The 22,917-nt window shown below is 43.4% G+C and overlaps 2 protein-coding genes across 3 annotated transcripts in view; both read right to left on the bottom strand.

Moving 5' to 3' along the window:
- rpl14 (ribosomal protein L14) overlaps positions 1-22,917 on the bottom strand; it is a 155,305-nt gene that overhangs the window by 55,015 nt on the left and 77,373 nt on the right. The window lies entirely within an intron of this gene.
- Positions 11,891-17,431, bottom strand: LOC115128803 (1-acylglycerol-3-phosphate O-acyltransferase ABHD5-like). Of its 2 annotated transcripts, XM_029658929.2 has the most exons (7): positions 17,058-17,431; positions 16,140-16,225; positions 15,442-16,015; positions 15,202-15,356; positions 14,004-14,115; positions 13,749-13,929; positions 11,891-13,581 (listed from the first exon to the last, which is right to left on the bottom strand). In XM_029658929.2, the coding sequence occupies exons 1-7, from the start codon at positions 17,096-17,098 to the stop codon at positions 13,456-13,458; spliced, it is 1,275 nt and encodes a 424-aa protein (XP_029514789.2). In that variant the 5' UTR covers positions 17,099-17,431; the 3' UTR covers positions 11,891-13,455. The 2 variants fall into 2 exon arrangements, with proteins under 2 accessions (XP_029514789.2, XP_064873903.1); XM_065017831.1 differs by lacking the exons at positions 15,202-15,356; positions 15,442-16,015; positions 16,140-16,225; positions 17,058-17,431 and having other exon boundaries at positions 14,004-15,195.

The raw sequence follows: 22,917 nt of genomic DNA, 5'->3' as shown, positions 1-22,917 counted from the left end.
CTCGTCGTGTTTGGAGGACAAAGAATGCTGAGTTGCATCCAAAGAAACCATAACTACTGTGAAGCATGGGGGGTGGAAACATCATGCTTTGGGGCTGTTTTTCTGCAAAGGGACCAGGACGACTGATCCGTGTAAAGGAAAGAATGAATGGGGCCATGTATCGTGAGATTTTGAGTGAAAACCTCCTTCCATCAGCAAGGGCATTGAAGATGAAACGTGGCTGGGACTTTCAGCATGACAATGATCCCAAACACACCGCCCGGGCAACGAAGGAGTGGCTTCGTAAGAAGCATTTCAAGGTCCTGGTGTGGCCTAGCCAGTCTCCAGATCTCAACCCCATTTAACATTTTTGGAGGGATTTGAAAGTCCGTGTTTCCCAGCAACAGCCCCAAAACATCACTTCTCTAGAGGAGACCTGCATGGAGAAATTGGCCAAAATACCAGCAACAGTGTGTGAAAACCTTGTGAAGACTTACAGAAAACATTTGACCTCTGTCATTGCCAACAAAGGGTATATAACAAAGTATTGCGATAAACTTTTGTTTACTAACGAGTGGAGGACAGAGGAGCCTCTTAAAGAAGAAGTTACAGGTCTGTGAGAGCCAGAAATCTTGTTTGCTTGTAGGTGACAAAATACTTATTTTCCACCATAATTTGAAAATAAATTAATTAAAAATCCTACAATGTGATTTTCTGGATTTTTTTTCTCATTTTGTCTGTCATAGTTGAAGAGTACCGATGATGAAAATTACAGGCCTCTCTCATCTTTTTAAGTGGGAGAACTTGCACAATTGGTGGCTGACTAAATACTTTTTTGCCCCACTGTATATATCTGCCCCAGTGTTTTAAATTGATGTAATATACATATCTGTCCCGGTGTTAAATTGATGTAATATACATATCTGTCCCAGTGTTTTAAATTGATGTAATATACATATCTGTCCCAGTGTTAAATTGATGTAATATACATATCTGTCCCCGTGTTTTAAGGTGATGTAATATACATCTCTGTCCCAGTGTTTTAAATTGATGTAATATATATCTGTCCCAGTGTTTAAGTTGATGTAACATATCTGTCCCAGTGTTTTAAATTGATGTAATATACATCTCTGTCCCAGTGTTAAATTGATGTAATATACATCTCTGTCCCAGTGTTAAATTGATGTAATATACATCTCTGTCCCAGTGTTAAATTGATGTAATATACATATCTGTCCCAGTGTTTTAAATTGATGTAATATACAAATCTGCCCCAGTGTTTTAAATTGATGTAATATACATATCTGTCCCAGTGTTAAATTGATGTAATATACATCTCTGTCCCAGTGTTAAATTGATGTAATATACATATCTGTCCCAGTGTTTTAAATTGATGTAATATACAAATCTGCCCCAGTGTTTTAAATTGATGTAATATACATATATGTCCCAGTGTTTTAAATTGATGTAATATACATATCTGTCCCAGTGTTAAATTGATGTAATATACATCTCTGTCCCAGTTTTTTAAATTGATGTAATATACATATATGTCCCAGTGTTAAATTGATGTAATATACATATCTGTCCCAGTGTTTTAAATTGATGTAATATACATATCTGTCCCAGTGTTAAATTGATGTAATATACATCTCTGTCCCAGTGTTTTAAATTGATGTAATATACATATATGTCCCAGTGTTAAATTGATGTAATATACATATCTGTCCCAGTGTTTTAAATTGATGTAATATACATCTCTGTCCCAGTGTTAAATTGATGTAATATACATCTCTGTTCCAGTGTTAAATTGATGTAATATATATATCTGTCCCAGTGTTAAATTGATGTAATATACATATCTGTCCCAGTGTTAAAGTGATGTAATTTATCTGTCCCAGTGTTAAAGTGATGTAATTTATCTGTCCCAGTGTTAAAGTGATGTAATTTATCTGTCCCAGTGTTAAATTGATGTAATTTACATCTCTGTCCCAGTGTTAAATTGATGTAATATACATATCTGTCCCAGTGTTTTAAGTTGATGTAATATACATATCTGTCCCAGTGTTTTAAGTTGATGTAATATACATCTCTGTCCCAGTGTTAAAGTGATGTAATATATCTGTCCCAGTGTTAAATTGATGTAATATACATCTCTGTCCCAGTGTTAAATTGATGTAATATACATATCTGTCCCAGTGTTTTAAGGTGATGTAATATACATATCTGTCCCAGTGTTAAATTCATGTAATATACATATATGTCCCGGTGTTAAATTGATGTAATATACATATCTGTCCCAGTGTTTTAAGTTGATGTAATATACATATCTGTCCCAGTGTTTTAAGTTGATGTAATATACATCTCTGTCCCAGTGTTAAAGTGATGTAATATATCTGTCCCAGTGTTAAATTAATGTAATTTACATCTCTGTCCCCGTGTTAAATTGATGTAATATACATCTCTGTCCCAGTGTTAAATTGATGTAATATACATATCTGTCCCAGTGTTAAATTGATGTAATATACATATCTGTCCCAGTGTTTTAAGTTGATGTAATATACATATCTGTCCCAGTGTTAAATTGATGTAATATACATATCTGTCCCATTGTTAAATTCATGTAATATACATCTCTGTCCCAGTGTTTTAAATTGATGTAATATACATATCTGTCCCAGTGTTAAATTGATGTAATATACATCTCTGTCCCAGTGTTTTAAGGTGATGTAATATACATCTCTGTCCCAGTGTTCTAAATTGATGTAATATATATATCTGTCCCAGTGTTTAAGTTGATGTAACATCTCTGTCCCAGTGTTCTAAATTGATGTAATATATATATCTGTCCCAGTGTTTTAAATTGATGTAATATACATATCTGTCCCAGTGTTTTAAATTGATGTAATATACATATCTGTCCCAGTGTTAAATTGATGTAATATACATATCTGTCCCCATGTTAAATTGATGTAACATACATATCTGTCCCTGTGTTAAGTTGATGTAATATACATATCTGTCCCAGTTTTATATTGATGTCATATACATATCTGTCCCAGTGTTTTATGTTGATGTAATATACATACAGTGGGGCAAAAAAGTATTTAGTCAGCCACCAATTGTGCAAGTTCTCCAGAAAGGGAGGAGAGGGTGAGGGTTGAGGAGGCAGAATCAGAGTCAGCCAGGGAGGAAGAGATGAAAGGGCTGGTAACTGTGGAAGTCCACTTAAAAGATGAGAGAGGCCTGCAATTTTCATCATAGGTACACTTCAAATATGACAGACAAAATTAGAAAAATAAATACAGAAAATCACATTGTAGGATTTTTAATGAATTTATTTGCAAATTATGGTGGAAAATACGTATTTTGTCACCTACAAACAAGCAAGATTTCTGGCTCTCACAGACCTGTAACTTCTTCTTTAAGAGGCTCCTCTGTCCTCCACTCGTTACCTGTATTAATGGCGCCTGTTTGAACTTGTTATCAGTATAAAAGACACCTGTCCACAACCTCAAAGAGTCACACTCCAAACTCCACTATGGCCAAGACCAAAGAGCTGTCAAAAGACACTAGAAACAAAATTGTAGACCTGCACCAGGCTGGGAAGACTGAATCTGCAATAGGTAAGCAGCTTGGTTTGAAGAAATCAACTGTGGGAGCAATTATTAGGAAATGGAAGACATACAAGACCACTGATAATCTCCCTCGATCTGGTGCTCTACGCAAGATCTCACCCCGTGGGGTCAAAATGATCACAAGAACGGTGAGCAAAAATCCCAAAACCACACGGGGGGACCTAGTGAATGACCTGCAGATAGCTAGGACCAAAGTAACAAAGCCTACCATCAGTAACACACTACGCCACCAGGGACTCAAATCCTGCAGTGCCAGACGTGTCCCCCTGCTTAAGCCAGTACAGGTCCAGACCCGTCTGAAGCTTGCTAGAGAGCATTTGGATGATCCAGAAGAAGATTGGGAGAATGTCATATGGTCAGATGAAACCAAAATATAACTTTTTGGTAAAAACTCAACTCGTCGTGTTTGGAGGACAAAGAATGCTGAGTTGCATCCAAAGAAACCATAACTACTGTGAAGCATGGGGGGTGGAAACATCATGCTTTGGGGCTGTTTTTCTGCAAAGGGACCAGGACGACTGATCCGTGTAAAGGAAAGAATGAATGGGGCCATGTATCGTGAGATTTTGAGTGAAAACCTCCTTCCATCAGCAAGGGCATTGAAGATGAAACGTGGCTGGGACTTTCAGCATGACAATGATCCCAAACACACCGCCCGGGCAACGAAGGAGTGGCTTCGTAAGAAGCATTTCAAGGTCCTGGTGTGGCCTAGCCAGTCTCCAGATCTCAACCCCATTTAACATTTTTGGAGGGATTTGAAAGTCCGTGTTTCCCAGCAACAGCCCCAAAACATCACTTCTCTAGAGGAGACCTGCATGGAGAAATTGGCCAAAATACCAGCAACAGTGTGTGAAAACCTTGTGAAGACTTACAGAAAACATTTGACCTCTGTCATTGCCAACAAAGGGTATATAACAAAGTATTGCGATAAACTTTTGTTTACTAACGAGTGGAGGACAGAGGAGCCTCTTAAAGAAGAAGTTACAGGTCTGTGAGAGCCAGAAATCTTGTTTGCTTGTAGGTGACAAAATACTTATTTTCCACCATAATTTGAAAATAAATTAATTAAAAATCCTACAATGTGATTTTCTGGATTTTTTTTCTCATTTTGTCTGTCATAGTTGAAGAGTACCGATGATGAAAATTACAGGCCTCTCTCATCTTTTTAAGTGGGAGAACTTGCACAATTGGTGGCTGACTAAATACTTTTTTGCCCCACTGTATATATCTGCCCCAGTGTTTTAAATTGATGTAATATACATATCTGTCCCGGTGTTAAATTGATGTAATATACATATCTGTCCCAGTGTTTTAAATTGATGTAATATACATATCTGCCCCAGTGTTTTAAATTGATGTAATATACATATCTGTCCCAGTGTTTTAAATTGATGTAATATACATATCTGTCCCAGTGTTAAATTGATGTAATATACATCTCTGTCCCAGAGTTTTAAATTGATGTAATATACATATATGTCCCAGTGTTAAATTGATGTAATATACATATCTGTCCCAGTGTTTTAAATTGATGTAATATACATATCTGTCCCAGTGTTAAATTGATGTAATATACATATCTGTCCCCGTGTTTTAAGGTGATGTAATATACATCTCTGTCCCAGTGTTTTAAATTGATGTAATATATATCTGTCCCAGTGTTTAAGTTGATGTAACATATCTGTCCCAGTGTTTTAAATTGATGTAATATACATCTCTGTCCCAGTGTTAAATTGATGTAATATACATCTCTGTCCCAGTGTTAAATTGATGTAATATACATCTCTGTCCCAGTGTTAAATTGATGTAATATACATATCTGTCCCAGTGTTTTAAATTGATGTAATATACAAATCTGCCCCAGTGTTTTAAATTGATGTAATATACATATCTGTCCCAGTGTTAAATTGATGTAATATACATCTCTGTCCCAGTGTTAAATTGATGTAATATACATATCTGTCCCAGTGTTTTAAATTGATGTAATATACAAATCTGCCCCAGTGTTTTAAATTGATGTAATATACATATCTGTCCCAGTGTTTTAAATTGATGTAATATACATATCTGTCCCAGTGTTAAATTGATGTAATATACATCTCTGTCCCAGTTTTTTAAATTGGTGTAATATACATATATGTCCCAGTGTTAAATTGATGTAATATACATATCTGTCCCAGTGTTTTAAATTGATGTAATATACATATCTGTCCCAGTGTTAAATTGATGTAATATACATATCTGTCCCAGTGTTTTAAATTGATGTAATATACATATATGTCCCAGTGTTAAATTGATGTAATATACATATCTGTCCCAGTGTTTTAAATTGATGTAATATACATCTCTGTCCCAGTGTTAAATTGATGTAATATACATCTCTGTTCCAGTGTTAAAGTGATGTAATTTATCTGTCCCAGTGTTAAAGTGATGTAATATACATATCTGTCCCAGTGTTAAAGTGATGTAATTTATCTGTCCCAGTGTTAAAGTGATGTAATTTATCTGTCCCAGTGTTAAAGTGATGTAATTTATCTGTCCCAGTGTTAAATTGATGTAATTTACATCTCTGTCCCAGTGTTAAATTGATGTAATATACATATCTGTCCCAGTGTTTTAAGTTGATGTAATATACATATCTGTCCCAGTGTTTTAAGTTGATGTAATATACATCTCTGTCCCAGTGTTAAAGTGATGTAATATATCTGTCCCAGTGTTAAATTGATGTAATATACATCTCTGTCCCAGTGTTAAATTGATGTAATATACATATCTGTCCCAGTGTTTTAAGGTGATGTAATATACATATCTGTCCCAGTGTTAAATTCATGTAATATACATATATGTCCCGGTGTTAAATTGATGTAATATACATATCTGTCCCAGTGTTTTAAGTTGATGTAATATACATCTCTGTCCCAGTGTTAAAGTGATGTAATATATCTGTCCCAGTGTTAAATTAATGTAATTTACATCTCTGTCCCCGTGTTAAATTGATGTAATATACATCTCTGTCCCAGTGTTAAATTGATGTAATATACATATCTGTCCCAGTGTTAAATTGATGTAATATACATATCTGTCCCAGTGTTTTAAGTTGATGTAATATACATATCTGTCCCAGTGTTTTAAGTTGATGTAATATACATCTCTGTCCCAGTGTTAAAGTGATGTAATATATCTGTCCCAGTGTTAAATTGATGTAATATACATCTCTGTTCCAGTGTTTAAGTTGATGTAACATATCTGTCCCAGTGTTTTAAATTGATGTAATATACATCTCTGTCCCAGTGTTAAATTGATGTAATATACATATCTGTCCCAGTGTTAAATTGATGTAATATACATATCTGTCCCAGTGTTTTAAGTTGATGTAATATGCATATCTGTCCCAGTGTTTTAAGTTGATGTAATATACATCTCTGTCCCAGTGTTAAAGTGATGTAATATATCTGTCCCAGTGTTAACCTCATTGCAACTCCCCTCCAAGTCTCCTGTCCACTACCTTTAAATTGATCCTTTTCCCAGTGTTTTAAGTTGATGTAATATGCATATCTGTCCCAGTCATCCAACACTTCCCAGTGTTACTGCCCCTAAGTCTCGGATGGTATCGCGCCGTCCCAACCTTCGCTCTCTCTCCCCCGCTACTCTCTCCTCTTCCATCCTATCATCTCTTCCCTCTGCTCAAACCTTCTCCAACCTATCTCCTGATTCTGCCTCCTCAACCCTCCTCTCCTCCCTTTCTGCATCCTTTGACTCTCTATGTCCCCTATCCTCCAGGCCGGCTCGGTCCTCCCCTCCCGCTCCGTGGCTCGACGACTCATTGCGAGCTCACAGAACAGGGCTCCGGGCAGCCGAGCGGAAATGGAGGAAAACTCGCCTCCCTGCGGACCTGACATCCTTTCACTCCCTCCTCTCTACATTTTCCTCTTCTCTCTGCTGCTAAAGCCACTTTCTACCACTCTAAATTCCAAGCATCTGCCTCTAACCCTAGGAAGCTCTTTGCAACCTTCTCCTCCCTCCTGAATCCTCCTCCCCCCTCCCCCCCTCCTCCCTCTCTGCAGATGACTTCGTCAACCATTTTGAAAAGAAGGTCGACGACATCCGATCCTCGTTGCTAAGTCAAACGACACCGCTGGTTCTGCTCACACTGCCCTACCCTGTGCTCTGACCTCTTTCTCCCCTCTCTCTCCAGATGAAATCTCGCGTCTTGTGACGGCCGGCCGCCCAACAACCTGCCCGCTTGACCCTATCCCCTCCTCTCTTCTCCAGACCATTTCCGGAGACCTTCTCCCTTACCTCACCTCGCTCATCAACTCATCCCTGACCGCTGGCTACGTCCCTTCCGTCTTCAAGAGAGTGAGAGTTGCACCCTTCTGAAAAAACCTACACTCGATCCCTCCGATGTCAACAACTACAGACCAGTATCCCTTCTTTCTTTTCTCTCCAAAACTCTTGAACGTGCCGTCCTTGGCCAGCTCTCCCGCTATCTCTCTCAGAATGACCTTCTTGATCCAAATCAGTCAGGTTTCAAGACTAGTCATTCAACTGAGACTGCTCTTCTCTGTATCACGGAGGCGCTCCGCACTGCTAAAGCTAACTCTCTCTCCTCTGCTCTCATCCTTCTAGACCTATCGGCTGCCTTCGATACTGTGAACCATCAGATCCTCCTCTCCACCCTCTCCGAGTTGGGCATCTCCCACGCTTGGATTGCGTCCTACCTGACAGGTCGCTCCTACCAGGTGGCGTGGCGAGAATCCGTCTCCACACCACGTGCTCTCACCACTGGTGTCCCCCAGGGCTCTGTTCTAGGCCCTCTCCTATTCTCGCTATACACCAAGTCACTTGGCTCTGTCATAACCTCACATGGTCTCTCCTATCATTGCTATGCAGACGACACACAATTAATCTTCTCCTTTCCCCCTTCTGATGACCAGGTGGCGAATCGCATCTCTGCATGTCTGGCAGACATATCAGTGTGGATGACGGATCACCACCTCAAGCTGAACCTCGGCAAGACGGAGCTGCTCTTCCTCCCGGGGTAGGACTGCCCGTTCCATGATCTCGCCATCACGGTTGACAACTCCATTGTGTCCTCCTCCCAGAGCGCTAAGAACCTTGGCGTGATCCTGGACAACACCCTGTCGTTCTCAACTAACATCAAGGCAGTGGCCCGTTCCTGTAGGTTCATGCTCTACAACATCCGCAGAGTACGACCCTGCCTCACACAGGAAGCGGCGCAGGTCCTAATCCAGGCACTCGTCATCTCCCGTCTGGATTACTGCAACTCGCTGTTGGCTGGGCTCCCTGCCTGTGCCATTAAACCCCTACAACTCATCCAGAACGCCGCAGCCCGTCTGGTGTTCAACCTTCCCAAGTTCTCTCACGTCACCCCGCTCCTCCGCTCTCTCCACTGGCTTCCAGTTGAAGCTCGCATCCGCTACAAGACCATGGTGCTTGCCTACGGAGCTGTGAGGGGAACGGCACCTCAGTACCTCCAGGCTCTGATCAGGCCCTACACCCAAACAAGGGCACTGCGTTCATCCACCTCTGGCCTGCTCGCCTCCCTACCACTGAGGAAGTACAGTTCCCGCTCAGCCCAGTCAAAACTGTTCGCTGCTCTGGCCCCCCAATGGTGGAACAAACTCCCTCACGACGCCAGGACAGCGGAGTCAATCACCACCTTCCGGAGACACCTGAAACCCCACCTCTTTAAGGAATACCTAGGATAGGATAAAGTAATCCCTCTCACCCCCCCCTTAAAAGATTTAGATGCACTACTGTTCCACTGGATGTCATAAGGTGAATGCACCAATTTGTAAGTCGCTCTGGATAAGAGCGTCTGCTAAATTACTTAAATGTAAATGTAAATGTAAATTGATGTAATTTACATCTCTGTCCCAGTGTTAAATTGATGTAATATACATCTCTGTCCCAGTGTTAAATTGATGTAATATACATCTCTGTCCCAGTGTTAAATTGATGTAATATACATATCTGTCCCAGTGTTTTAAGGTGATGTAATATACATATCTGTCCCAGTGTTTAAGTTGATGTAATATACATATCTGTCCCAGTGTTTTAAGGTGATGTAATATACATATCTGTCCCAGTGTTTAAGTTGATGTAACATATATGTCCCAGTGTTTTAAGGTGATGTAATATACATATCTGTGCCAGTGTTTAAGTTGATGTAACGTAGATATCTGTCCCAGTGTTTTAAGTTGATGTAATATACATATCTGTCCCAGTGTTTTAAGGTGATGTAATATACATATCTGTCCCAGTGTTTTAACTTGATGTAATATACATATCTGTCCCAGTGTTTAAGTTGATGTAACATATATGTCCCAGTGTTTTAAGTTGATGTAATATACATATCTGTCCCAGTGTTTGAAGTTGATGTAATATACATATCTGTCCCAGTGTTTTAAGTTGATGTAATATACATATCTGTCCAAGTGTTTAAGTTGATGTAATATAGATATCTGTCCCAGTGTTAAATTGATGTGTGATCTGCGTGTCTGTCTGAGTGTCTGTTAGGGCCATTAGGGCGTGGTGCAGTGCACGGGGGGATATAAATCATATCAACAGAAGATATGAATTATTACAGCTGTTCCTTGTCTCACTGTCCTTTTCTTTCTTTTTTCTCTCATTCCCTCCCTCCCTTCGTGCATCTTTCTTTTTCACTCTTTATCCTACCACTGTCTGGACTGTGTGTGTCTGTGTGTGGTATCTAATCCCAGTTGAATGGATGATACTGATCTTTAGGGACTTGATCTACTTCAGGATGCAAAACCCCTCAGGAAGGAACGACAGAGCGAGAAGGAGAGGGAGAGAGATAAAGAGGGAAAGAGAGACAGGGCAAGAGAGAGACAGTGGGAGCGAGAGAGAGATAAAGAGGGAGAGAGATAAAGAGGGAAAGAGAGACAGGGCAAGAGAGAGACAGTGGGAGCGAGAGAGAGATAAAGAGGGAGAGAGATAAAGAGGGAGAGAGATAAAGAGGGAGAGAGAAAGGGGGGTACACTCATACTGTCACAGCAATACAATCAAAACTCAAGCAAGCAGGGAGAATTACAGTTAACTGAACCCTACAGATGTAGGATCTTAATTTGAGCCAGTTTGTTACAGCAGGAAAATTATCCTGCAGAAACAGGAATTGTGAATTATTATGTAGATTATAATTAATGGACAAAAAAAATTCTAACCACAAATCAAGTCTGACATTTTAAAGTGGAAATGTATAACTTTAGAATTGTTTTTAAACTTTGAATACACTACAAGTTTGCATTTGCAGGAAAATTCTCAGGAACAAAAGAGTGATCAAATTAAGAAGCACCATACACACACACGCACGCACACACACCACAAAGAGTTTTGTCAGCTCTCTCCCTGCCTGCTGTCTTCCGATAAATGGACGTTAATTCTAAAGTGATACAAAGACAGATAAACACACACACACACACACACTAATAGACCTAAAGCTTCCTGAGGAGGGCCCAGCACTGCATTAGCTACGGATGTGGGATTGATTGAGAAGCAGAAAGCTAGAGTGTGTTTGACTACTGGTGTCTGTGTATGGAGAACTAGTGTGTCTTTGGGCCTCTGTGTGTGTGTGTGTGTGTACTTCCATTTAGGGGAAGACATTGATCATGATGTATCCTCTTAGAAATTGGCATTGAGACAGTCCTGAATTATCTCTAAGTGAAAGTGCACCAAGACCTAAGGGCTGGAACGTTTCAACACACTAAACAGGTCATAGTGTGGGAAGTTTTACTTTTTGCTGAACATATTCTTTGACCTCCAGCACCTGGTTAAAACCACTGGATTTGTGTTTGTGCTTGGAACCATTTAAAGGGGGGAAATCTGGGATTGAATAAGCAACACCCCTGCCTCTTGTTTTTGTTAAGAGCAGAGGCCAGGATGGGGCTGGAGAATGGATGTACCAATCCTGGAATGCCTCTTTAGTAATTTTCTCAGATTAGTGAGTATGTAAAGATGTCATGTCATTCAGTGGAATGGAGAAGACGATGTAACTGACTCTGTGGTGTTATTATTGTCATCTCAGAACACTGACGCTGTGCTACCCTGCCCCCTTGTGGCCCCAACCTGACACTACCATTACTCCCCTACTGGTAAAAGCTTAGCCTCTGCTTCCATCCAGGCTTCCTCAGTTAAGTAATGAACAAGACTTGGAAGTATGGCACAGTGAGCAGTTTGAGATGGTAATAAAGATATTATCTGAGTGATGATAATCAATAAATGAACAAATGAAACATCCAATAGTTGGTTTTATTAGTTGTAATGTACAGGATACACCCGGTATAGACCTTCCATTGGAATCATTATTTATAGGTTCCTTCTCAACAACGACAACAACAATAAGAAATAAAAGAGAAGAATACAAACATATAGCAAATAATATGGCCTCCATACCAGTCCTCATATCATAAAGAACATTATTTTGATGAAAATATCCTTTATCCAGTTGTGCGGTACATTTGCAGAGCTGGCTCTGTAGAGAGAGGTCATGTTCAAGAGCATCAAATTCACTTAATTATTGATCACCGTCAGAGGGAACTGACTGATCTATAAATCATAATGAGTAGTTATTTAGGATACAGGGTAATTGTAGATCAGTCAGGCAGTAGTCGCGGACTGCAAAATAGTCGGTCTCAGACATGACGGGAGACTGGACCAGTCTGCCTATGGAGGTTAGTTAGGCAACAGTATGGGTGAAGTGTCAAATAAGAAAGAAAACACCAGTCAACTTTATACTAGTTCACCACAGAAAACACGTTTTTCCTTTGGGATCAACTCTCCCTCCTCAAGCATTAAAACATTGCTCAACAGTTTCTTAGAATAGATTTTTTTTGGGGGGGTCTCTCTGTTCCCTTGCTTACTCTGTGAATATAAAGTTTTAGCATACTGGTAACAGCTTTGAGACATGATACTATGGACATTTGTCAACAGGCAAAACATCCGTGTACATTATTCTATATTTAAGAAAACAATACATTTGACATTTCTTTACAAAGATGATATACACAACATTGCCTTCACTGGCTGTACAGGGGCATACTGATGAGAGGTGGATGTAGTATAGGTAATATATATATCATATATCGGCCCACACACTGAGTGTACAAAACATTATGAACACCTGCTCTTTCCACAACATAAGACTGATCAGGTGAAAGCCATGATCCCTTGTTAATGTCACTTGTTAAATCCACTTTAAATCAGTGTAGATAAAGGGGAGGAGACAGGTTGAAGAAGGATTTTAAATCCTTGAGACAATTGAGACATGGATTGTGTGCCATTCAGAGGGTGAATGGGCAAGACAAAAGATTAAAGTGCCGTTGAATGGAATATGGTAGTAGGTGCCAGGCGCACCGGTTTGCGTCAATAACTGCAACCCTGCTGGGTTTTTCACACTCAACAGTTTCCCGTGTGTATCAAGAATGGTCCACCACCCATAGGACATCCAGCCAACTTGACACAACTGTGGGAAGCATTGGAGTCAACATGGACCAGCGGCAGCTTATGTCAGCATAGATCATTAGCAAGTCCTCCCATATCAACCTAAAACAAAATGAGGATCTAACCATCGCATACCAGCCTAGCGCTAGTACGTCCTCAGTGAGGAAAGTGTGTGTTCAAAGTCTGAACGTAACAATCGTCCTCCTACTCCTCAGAGCCAAGAAGTTGTAACAACTCCTCCATGTCTCTCTCCTTCTCCCCCTCCTTTACTGTCTCTTCTCCCCTTCTCATCTGCCATTCTTTATTTAACCCTCAATCTTCTCCTCTCACCTCCTCATTTCCCTTCCTTCTCATCTCATCCACACCACTCCTCACTCCTCTTCTCCTTATCTCCCTCCATCCTGGCCAGGATGTGAAGAACGTTCTGATTGAAGTCGTCTGGCTGGTCAGCAAACACATAGTGACCTCCTCCCCTTATCACCTAGAGAGAAAGAGAGAAAGAGAGAGAGAGATTGAAGTGAGGGATAGAGAGACTGAAAAAGAGAAACACTTGACATCGAATAACAACAACCGTACATTGCTGTGCGTGAATGACCAGTCTATTTCATAACACATTCAGATAACTTGGCACATTAATAATTAACTCACGATGATGTCCACATCTGGTCGGATTTTCTGGATGGTGTATCCCGAGTCGCTGTCGATACTGGATCGAGACCCATAGATGATGGATATTGGAATGTCTGGTTGGATCTGTCCAATACGATCTAACATTGGTCTCTTAGCCCAACCATATGGTACTGTCATGTTCCTAAACGCTGTTTCACCACTATGGACAGAGAACCGGTGTTAGTGTATGTGTGTGTGTGCGCGTACATTTGTGTGTGTGTGTACCTACTGTACCTTGGTGTCTGTGCGTTAAGATGATAGATGTAGTCTGATACGGTGTTGTCATCAAACACTGAAGAGTACTTCTGTTTAAAATCAGACCTGATGGTCTGGATCAACATAGGACCTGAGAGAGAGAAGAGGAGGAGAAGGAGGAAGGAACGGAGGAAAGGATGGAGAGAGAGGATGGGGAGGAATGGAGGAAAGGATGGAAGAGATGATGGGGAGGAATGGAGGAAGGGATGGAGAGAGAGGTGGGGAGGAATGGAGGAAAGGATGGAGAGAGAGGTGGGGAGGAATGGAGGAAGGGATGGAGAGAGAGGATGGGGGAGGAATGGAGAGAGAGGATGGGGAGGAATGGAGGAAAGGATGGAGAGAGAGGTGGGGAGGAATGGAGGAAGGGATGGAGAGAGAGGATGGGGAGGAATGGAGGAAAGGATGGAGAGAGAGGATGGGGAGGAATGGAGGAAAGGATGGAGAGAGGATGGGAGGGAATGGAGGAAGGGATGGAGAGAGAGGATGGGGAGGAATGGAGGAAGGGATGGAGAGAGAGGATGGGGAGGAATGGAGGAAGGGATGGAGAGAGAGGATGGGGAGGAATGGAGGAAGGGATGGAGAGAGAGGTGGGGAGGAATGGAGGAAAGGATGGAGAGAGAGGTGGGGAGGAATGGAGGAAGGGATGGAGAGAGAGGATGGGGGAGGAATGGAGAGAGAGGATGGGGAGGAATGGATGAAAGGATGGAGAGAGAGGTGGGGAGGAATGGAGGAAGGGATGGAGAGAGAGGATGGGGAGGAATGGAGGAAAGGATGGAGAGAGAGGATGGGGAGGAATGGAGGAAAGGATGGAGAGAGAGGATGGGAGGGAATGGAGGAAGGGATGGAGAGAGAGGATGGGAGGGAATGGAGGAAGGGATGGAGAGAGAGGATGGGAGGGAATGGAGGAAGGGATGGAGAGAGAGGATGGGGAGGAATGGAGGAAGGGATAGAGAGTCGATGGGGGAGGAATGGAGGAAGGGATATGTTATATTAACACCTTTGGTTTTGAAACATCTGGCAATTCTTTCCACTCTATGTCTGTGTGTGTGTGTGTGTGTGTGTGTGTGTGTGTGTGTGTGTGTGTGTGTGTGTGTGTGTGTGTGTGTGTGTGTGTGTGTGTGTGTGTGTGTGTGTGCATGCATGTAGTGTATGCGATGTGTGTGTGTGTATATCGAACCCAGTGGTCCGGCCAGTCTAAGTCCAGCCAGGGGGTTGAAGGGACTCATGACAGCCCCCATGGCTCTGATCCACACTGGGATAGACTTCTCCTGATCTAGATTCTCTGGACGGGCCGGGATCCCCCAGGGCTCCACCAGGATCAAGTGCTTTACCCTATAAACACACACAGTGTGAACACGTGTATGAACACACACACACACCCACACACACTACCTCCCCTCGCTCTCCTCTCTCTCACCTGTGTGGGTGTGTAAGTGTGTAAGCAGCAGCCAGGTATCCTCCCAGGTTGTGTCCCAGCAGGACCATCTCCTCCAGGCCCACCCTGTCCCTCCACTCCTCCAGGGCCCCTAGGAACTGCTCCTCTGCCCCCTGGGGGTCCACGCTGAACAGGGGCCGGCTGCTCTGTCCAAACCCCAGAAGATCCAGGGCATACACGGCTCCACTGCCACACAGAGAGTCCAGGTTCTGGGCCCACAAACCCACACCACCCCCAAACCCATGGAGCAGCACCAGGGGAGGACGGGGCTGGAGAGAGGGTTGTGGAGAAGAGGGATGGGGCTGGGTATGGGGTGATAGAGAGATATGTGGCTGGGGCTGAGGCTGGGGTGGGAGAGAGGGATGGGGTTGAGGCTGGTGTGGGAGAGAGGGATGGAGCTTTGGCTGAGGCTGGGGTGGGAGAGAGGGATGGGGCTTTGGCTGAGGCTGGGGTGGGAGAGAGGGATGGGGCTTGATGTGAGAGGTGAAGGCTAAGGTCCAGAGATAGTTGCCGTTGGATATCTGGACATGCTGCCTGGAGAATGGGGCCTTCACAGCTGTGAGAAGAGACAGGGATGGAGGAGAAAGATGGAGGTAACAGGGAGGGAGATTGTGAAAAGAGAGGAGAGGAGATGTGTAAGTATGATAGTTAGGAGGGGAAACACACACACACACTCTTACATTTGAGCATTTTGTCTTCTGCGTCCTTCAGCTGAGAGAGGGAGGTGGGACACCAGGATGGAAGCCAACTGGAGATCCACCCAGACCTGCACAAACACACGTAATGATCAAGCTGATATTCTCGAAGAAAACTCAATAAGTGAAATTTGACCTCTAACTAGCCTCTAACTAGCTCTGACCAGCTATCATTGAGTCAGACTTCACAAACAAGACAGCATTATAGCACACTCCTACAATAATGTCTGCTGTCTACAGTGGTCTACCTATTTAAATAGTACATGTTTAATTTAAATTAAACAAAGAACAAGCTACATCCCAACTAATGTGCAACAAGGTCTCCCTCTGGCTAAATAGTAAGATACTAATCATTTGGGTAATCATTTGTGTGATAAAAACAACTTTCATGATATGTCTTAAGTTTAGTTACAGGTTTGAAAAACATTCTAAATGTCACAAAGTGATGTGGCTGGCTACTAGGATGACTGGTGGTTGTGCATCTGTGTCTTCATAGTGATATTGAAGGTTGAATAATCTTATCTTCACTGAGTTGTCCTTCTGTAATAAACACTGTAACTACAGTCAAAGGTCCAAGTGACGTAGCGGCACCAAGTTCACAGGAAATAATATTTTACTTTGTTAAGGCGTATCATTTCATTTTTTTAAATGTTTTTTAAACATACATAACCCTGTCACAAATCTAAAATATTTCAGAGAACTAAAGGGTTTCATGGAAGAGGCACAATGGGTGTTTGAATTATTAGCTAGGCATTTTAAAACAAAGATGTTTACTTTGGAGACATATTGCGCAACGCAGTTGCCTAACCTATCATTCCTGAAAGCGTATTTTGTAAATTATGGATTTGGAAGTCTAGAATAGCGCACCATAATACCTTGGCTAAAACCTAGGTCTTTACTCACCGTTGCTCGGCTGGTTGCAGATCCTTCGCCATCCTCCTCATAGTGAACTGTGATGATTATCTGTCATCCATGCAGAGAAACAAAGTAGGAGTGGTGATTGGCAACAGAGAGAGAGACTGCCTGACACACACACACACACACACCTTTAGGCGCAATAGAGGCTAATCGACATGTTAGAGAAGGAATTTAAAAATAATTCGACTCGACGCTGTTTTCTGTCCTATTACCGAATTTGTAACTCGCTATGTTATTGGCTGAATTACAGCAGGTTGCCTATAGATATATAGATCATGCACTTGATTCCAACTACAGCACCGGGTAGCCTTCACTGAAGTTGAATTTCACAGAATTTGGACTTTTCGGAGAAAGTTGCCAACACTGCGAAGCACGCGAACGAGGGAAATCGAGTGTATACTATTTTCCAGTTCTACCAGTTACCCGGTACCCGGTAGAAAGTTATGGCATATGGTTTTACACAATTGTGTTAAAATCCATCTAAACAGTTTTATTTGGAAATTATTTAGTAAGTAATACTTAAAAGCTAAGTCTAGTTGTCTTATTTTAATTATTTAAATAAAATATGGCGGGGGTGTCGCATGTCGCACGTCACCGCATTAGTCCCTCTTTTCAACTCACCTGAACATTCATTTTTTGTTCTTTCTTTGTTGTTCCTTTTCCATACAATACATTATGTACAATTGCAGTAAATATTATTTGATAAATGGAAGATTTGAAATCCCAGCAGTCTTTAAAGTTCATTCAGGAGCAAAAGTTTTTCAATAGTCGTTTTTAATTAATAAAAATATATTAATTGGAACATAATATTGGAATGGAATATAATGGAGCTGGAGGGGATGGCTGCCGTTTTACGGACTTCTAACCTGTCATTACTGCACTTTATTATGGACACAACATTTTCTTCTTAGAAATAAGAGTAGGCTGTTTAAAGAAAACACCTTTTATTGCTCTTGATTTGGTAAATATGTGGTTTAAATTCAAGTCATAGTACTGTTATTGCAACAGTTTAAAACGAAGCAGGATTATTGTGTCAACAATCTGACAGATAAACATAATATACACATTACTATTCACAAACACCAAGAAAAAACAAAAAATATTCCAGGTTTCACAGCACAGTCTCATGGTAAACTCTATTGAGTAAGTACATCTAGTTTACAATGTCTGTCAACTTCAGTCTGTTTACATATGTTTTATTCATGACTAAAATGTGAGCATCTGTATTTATCTGTGTTGTGTGTGTGTGTGTCCCTCCAGGACCCAGGGGTCTATTTTATCCGGCACAGAGACAATGAGGAGTCAACCCAAGTGCCAATCCCTGGGTAGAGGGGCTCAATGAATGTTGAGTGGAATGTATGCATTTTCTAGACAGTGTATCCCGAGTCGCTGTCGATACTGGATCGGGACCCATAGATGATGGATATTGGAATGTCTGGTTGGATCTGTCCAATACGATCTAACATTGGTCTCTTAGCCCAACCATATGGTACTGTCATGTTCCTAAACGCTGTTTCACCACTATGGTGATATCAAGCAAGATGGCACCGACAGAGATGGCCGCCTCGCTTTGCATTCTTAGGAAACTATGCAGTATTTAGATTTTTTATGTATTATTTCTGACATTGTTACACCAGGAAATTTTAAGTCGTATTACATACAGCCGGGAAGAACTATTTGATATAAGAGCAACCAACATTACAACCAGGAATACGACTTTCCCGAAGCGGATCCTCTGTTCGGACCACCACCCAGGACAATGGATCGGATCCTCTGTTCGGACCACCACCCAGGACAATGGATCGGATCCTCTGTTTGGCCCACCACCCAGGACAATGGATCGGATCCTCTGTTCGGACCACCACCCAGGACAATGGATCGGATCCTCTGTTCGACCACCACCATGGATCGGATCCTCTGTTCGACCACCACCCAGGACAATGGATCGGATCCTCTGTTCGGACCACCACCCAGGACAATGGATCGGATCCTCTGTTCGACCACCAACCAGGACCACCACCACCCAGGACAATGGATCGGATCCTCTGTTCGGACCACCACCCAGGACAATGGATCGGATCCTCTGTTCGGACCACCACCAGGACAATGGATCGGATCCTCTGTTCGGACCACCACCCAGGACAATGGATCGGATCCTCTGTTCGGACCACCAACCAGGACAATGGATCGGATCCTCTGTTCGACCACCACCCAGGACAATGGATCGGATCCTCTGTTGGATCGGATCCTCTGTTCGACCACCACCCAGGACAATGGATCGGATCCTCTGTTCGACCACCACCAGGACAATGGATCGGATCCTCTGTTCGGACCACCAACCAGGACAATGGATCGGATCCTCTGTTCGGACCACCACCCAGGACAATGGATCGGATCCTCTGTTCGGACCACCAACCAGGACAATGGATCGGATCCTCTGTTCGGACCACCACCCAGGACAATGGACCTGATCCCAGTAGGCAACACAAAACAACGGCGCCGCAGAAGGGGCAGACGGAGCGGTCGTCTGGTCAGGCTCCATAGATGGACACATCGCTCACCGCTCCCGAGTTTACTACTTGGCAATGTCCAGTCTTTTGACAACACGGTAGACGAAATCTGAGCAAGGGTTGCCTTCCAGAGACACATCAGAGATTGTAACATTCTCTGTTTCACAGAAACATGGCTCACTCGGGATATGTTATCTGAGTCGGTACAGTCACCCGGTTTCTTTACGCATCGCGCCGACAGAAACAAATATCTCTCTGGTAAGAGGAAGGGCGGGAGTGTATGCCTTTTGATTAACGACTCCTGGTGTAATCATAACAACATACAGGAACTCAAGTCCTTTTGTTCACCTGACCTAGAATTCCTTACAATTAAATGCTGACCGCATTATCTACCAAAAGAATTGTCTTCGATTATGATCACAGCCGTTTATATCCCCCCCCAAGCAGACACCTTGACGACCCTGAAATAACTTCACTGGACTCTATGTAAACTGGAAACCATATGTCCTGAGGCTGCATTTATGGTAGCTGGGGATTTTAACAAAGCTAATCTGAAAACAAGGCTCCCTAAATTTTATCAGCTTATCAAATGCGCGACTCGAGCTGGCAGCATTCTGGATCATTGTTACTCTAACTTTCGCGACGCATACAAAGTCCTCCCCCGCCCTCCTTTTGGAAAATCTGACCACGACTCCATTTTGTTGCTCCCAGCCTATAGACAGAAACTAAAACAGGAAACGCCCGTGCTCAGGTCTGTTCAACGCTGGTCCGACCAATCGGATTCCACGCTTTGATCATGTTGACTGGGATATGTTCCGGATAGCCTCAGACAGCAACATTGATGTGTACGCTGACTCTGTGAGCAAGTTTATTAGCAAGTGCATCTATGATGTTGTACCCACGGTGATTATTAAAACCTTCCCTAACCAGAAACCGTGGATTGATGGCAGCATTTGCACAAAACTGAAAGTGCGAACCACTGCTTTTAATCATGGCAAGGCGACCAGAAATATGACCGAATACAAACAGCGTAGCTATTTCCTCCGCAAGGCAATCAAACAAGCGTCAGTATAGAGACAAAGTAGAGTCACAATTCAACAGCTCAAACACAAGAGGTATGTGGCAGGATCTACAGTCAATCACAGATTACAAAAAGAAAACCAGCCCCGTCGCGGACATCGACATCTTGCTCCAAGACAAATTAAACCACTCCATTGCTTGCTTTGAGGACAATACAGTGCCACTGACACGGCCCGCTACCAAAACCTGTGGGCTCTCCTTCACCGTGGCCAATTACATTTACATTTAAGTCATTTAGCAGACGCTCTTATCCAGAGCGACTTACAAATTGGTGCATTCACCTTATGACATCCAGTGGAACAGTAGTGCATCTAAATCTTTTAGGGGGGTGAGAGGGATTACTTTATCCTATCCTAGGTATTCCTTAAAGAGGTGGGGTTTCAGGTGTCTCCGGAAGGTGGTGATTGACTCCGCAGTCCTGGCGTCTTGAGGGAGTTTGTTCCACCATTGGGGGGCCAGAGCAGCGAACAGTTTTGACTGGGCTGAGCGGGGACTGTACTTCCTCAGTGGTAGGGAGGCGAGCAGGCCAGAGGTGGATGAACGCAGTGCCCTTGTTTGGGTGTAGGGCCTGATCAGAGCCTGGAGATACTGAGGTGCCGTTCCCCTCACAGCTCCGTAGGCAAGCACCATGGTCTTGTAGCGGATGCGAGCTTCAACTGGAAGCCAGTGGTGAGAGCGGAGGAGCGGGGTGACGTGAGAGAACTTGGGAAGGTTGAACACCAGACGGGATGCGGCGTTCTGGATGAGTTGTAGGGGTTTAATGGCACAGGCAGGGAGCCCAGCCAACAGCGAGTTGCAGTAATCCAGACGGGAGATGACAAGTGCCTGGATTAGGACCTGCGCCGCTTCCTGTGTGAGGCAGGGTCGTACTCTGCGGATGTTGTAGAGCATGAACCTACAGGAACGGGCCACCGCCTTGATGTTAGTTGAGAACGACAGGGTGTTGTCCAGGATCACGCCAAGGTTCTTAGCGCTCTGGGAGGAGGACACAATGGAGTTGTCAACCGTGATGGCGAGATCATGGAACGGGCAGTCCTTCCCCGGGAGGAAGAGCAGCTCCGTCTTGCCGAGGTTCAGCTTGAGGTGGTGATCCGTCATCCACACTGATATGTCTGCCAGACATGCAGAGATGCGATTCGCCACCTGGTCATCAGAAGGGGGAAAGGAGAAGATTAATTGTGTGTCGTCTGCATAGCAATGATAGGAGAGACCATGTGAGGTTATGACAGAGCCAAGTGACTTGGTGTATAGCGAGAATAGGAGAGGGCCTAGAACAGAGCCCTGGGGGACACCAGTGGTGAGAGCACGTGGTGTGGAGACGGATTCTCGCCACGCCTGTCAGGTAGGACGCAATCCAAGCGTGGGCCGCGCCGGAGATGCCCAACTCGGAGAGGGTGGAGAGGAGGATCTGATGGTTCACAGTATCGAAGGCAGCCGATAGGTCTAGAAGGATGAGAGCAGAGGAGAGAGAGTTAGCTTTGGCAGTGTGGAGCGCCTCCGTGATACAGAGAAGAGCAGTCTCAGTTGAATGACTAGTCTTGAAACCTGACTGATATGGATCAAGAAGGTCATTCTGAGAGAGATAGCGGGAGAGCTGGCCAAGGACGGCACGTTCAAGAGTTTTGGAGAGAAAAGAAAGAAGGGATACTGGTCTGTAGTTGTTGACATCGGAGGGATCGAGTGTAGGTTTTTTCAGAAGGGGTGCAACTCTCGCTCTCTTGAAGACGGAAGGGACGTAGCCAGCGGTCAGGGATGAGTTGATGAGCGAGGTGAGGTAAGGGAGAAGGTCTCCGGAAATGGTCTGGAGAAGAGAGGAGGGGATAGGGTCAAGCGGGCAGGTTGTTGGGTGGCCGGCCGTCACAAGACGCGAGATTTCATCTGGAGAGAGAGGGGAGAAAGAGGTCAGAGCACAGGGTAGGGCAGTGTGAGCAGAACCAGCGGTGTCGTTTGACTTAGCAAACGAGGATCGGATGTCGTCGACCTTCTTTTCAAAATGGTTGACGAAGTCATCTGCAGAGAGGGAGGAGGGGGAGGGGGAGGAGGATTCAGGAGGGAGGAGAAGGTGGCAAAGAGCTTCCTAGGGTTAGAGGCAGATGCTTGGAATTTAGAGTGGTAGAAAGTGGCTTTAGCAGCAGAGAGAGAAGAGGAAAATGTAGAGAGGAGGGAGTGAAAGGATGCCAGGTCCGCAGGGAGGCGAGTTTTCCTCCATTTCCGCTCGGCTGCCCGGAGCCCTGTTTTGTGAGATCGCAATGAGT

The sequence above is a fragment of the Oncorhynchus nerka genome, linkage group LG4 (genome assembly GCF_034236695.1).
Source record: "Oncorhynchus nerka isolate Pitt River linkage group LG4, Oner_Uvic_2.0, whole genome shotgun sequence".
NCBI lineage: Eukaryota > Metazoa > Chordata > Actinopteri > Salmoniformes > Salmonidae > Oncorhynchus > Oncorhynchus nerka.
Note: the sequence above shows the minus strand (reverse complement) of the source record. Positions and strands in the feature narration are given on the sequence as shown.

Excerpts from the sequence above, each read along its gene's own strand:
- LOC115128803 (XM_065017831.1), bottom strand. The coding sequence starts at position 15,166 with ATGCATGCACACACACACACACACACACACACACACACACACACACAC. Across the intron at positions 13,930-14,003 it reads CTTAACGCACAGACACCAAG|TGGTGAAACAGCGTTTAGGA; the intron begins GTACAGTAGGTA and ends CTCTGTCCATAG. Across the intron at positions 13,582-13,748 it reads GACCAGATGTGGACATCATC|GTGATAAGGGGAGGAGGTCA; the intron begins GTGAGTTAATTA and ends CTTTCTCTCTAG.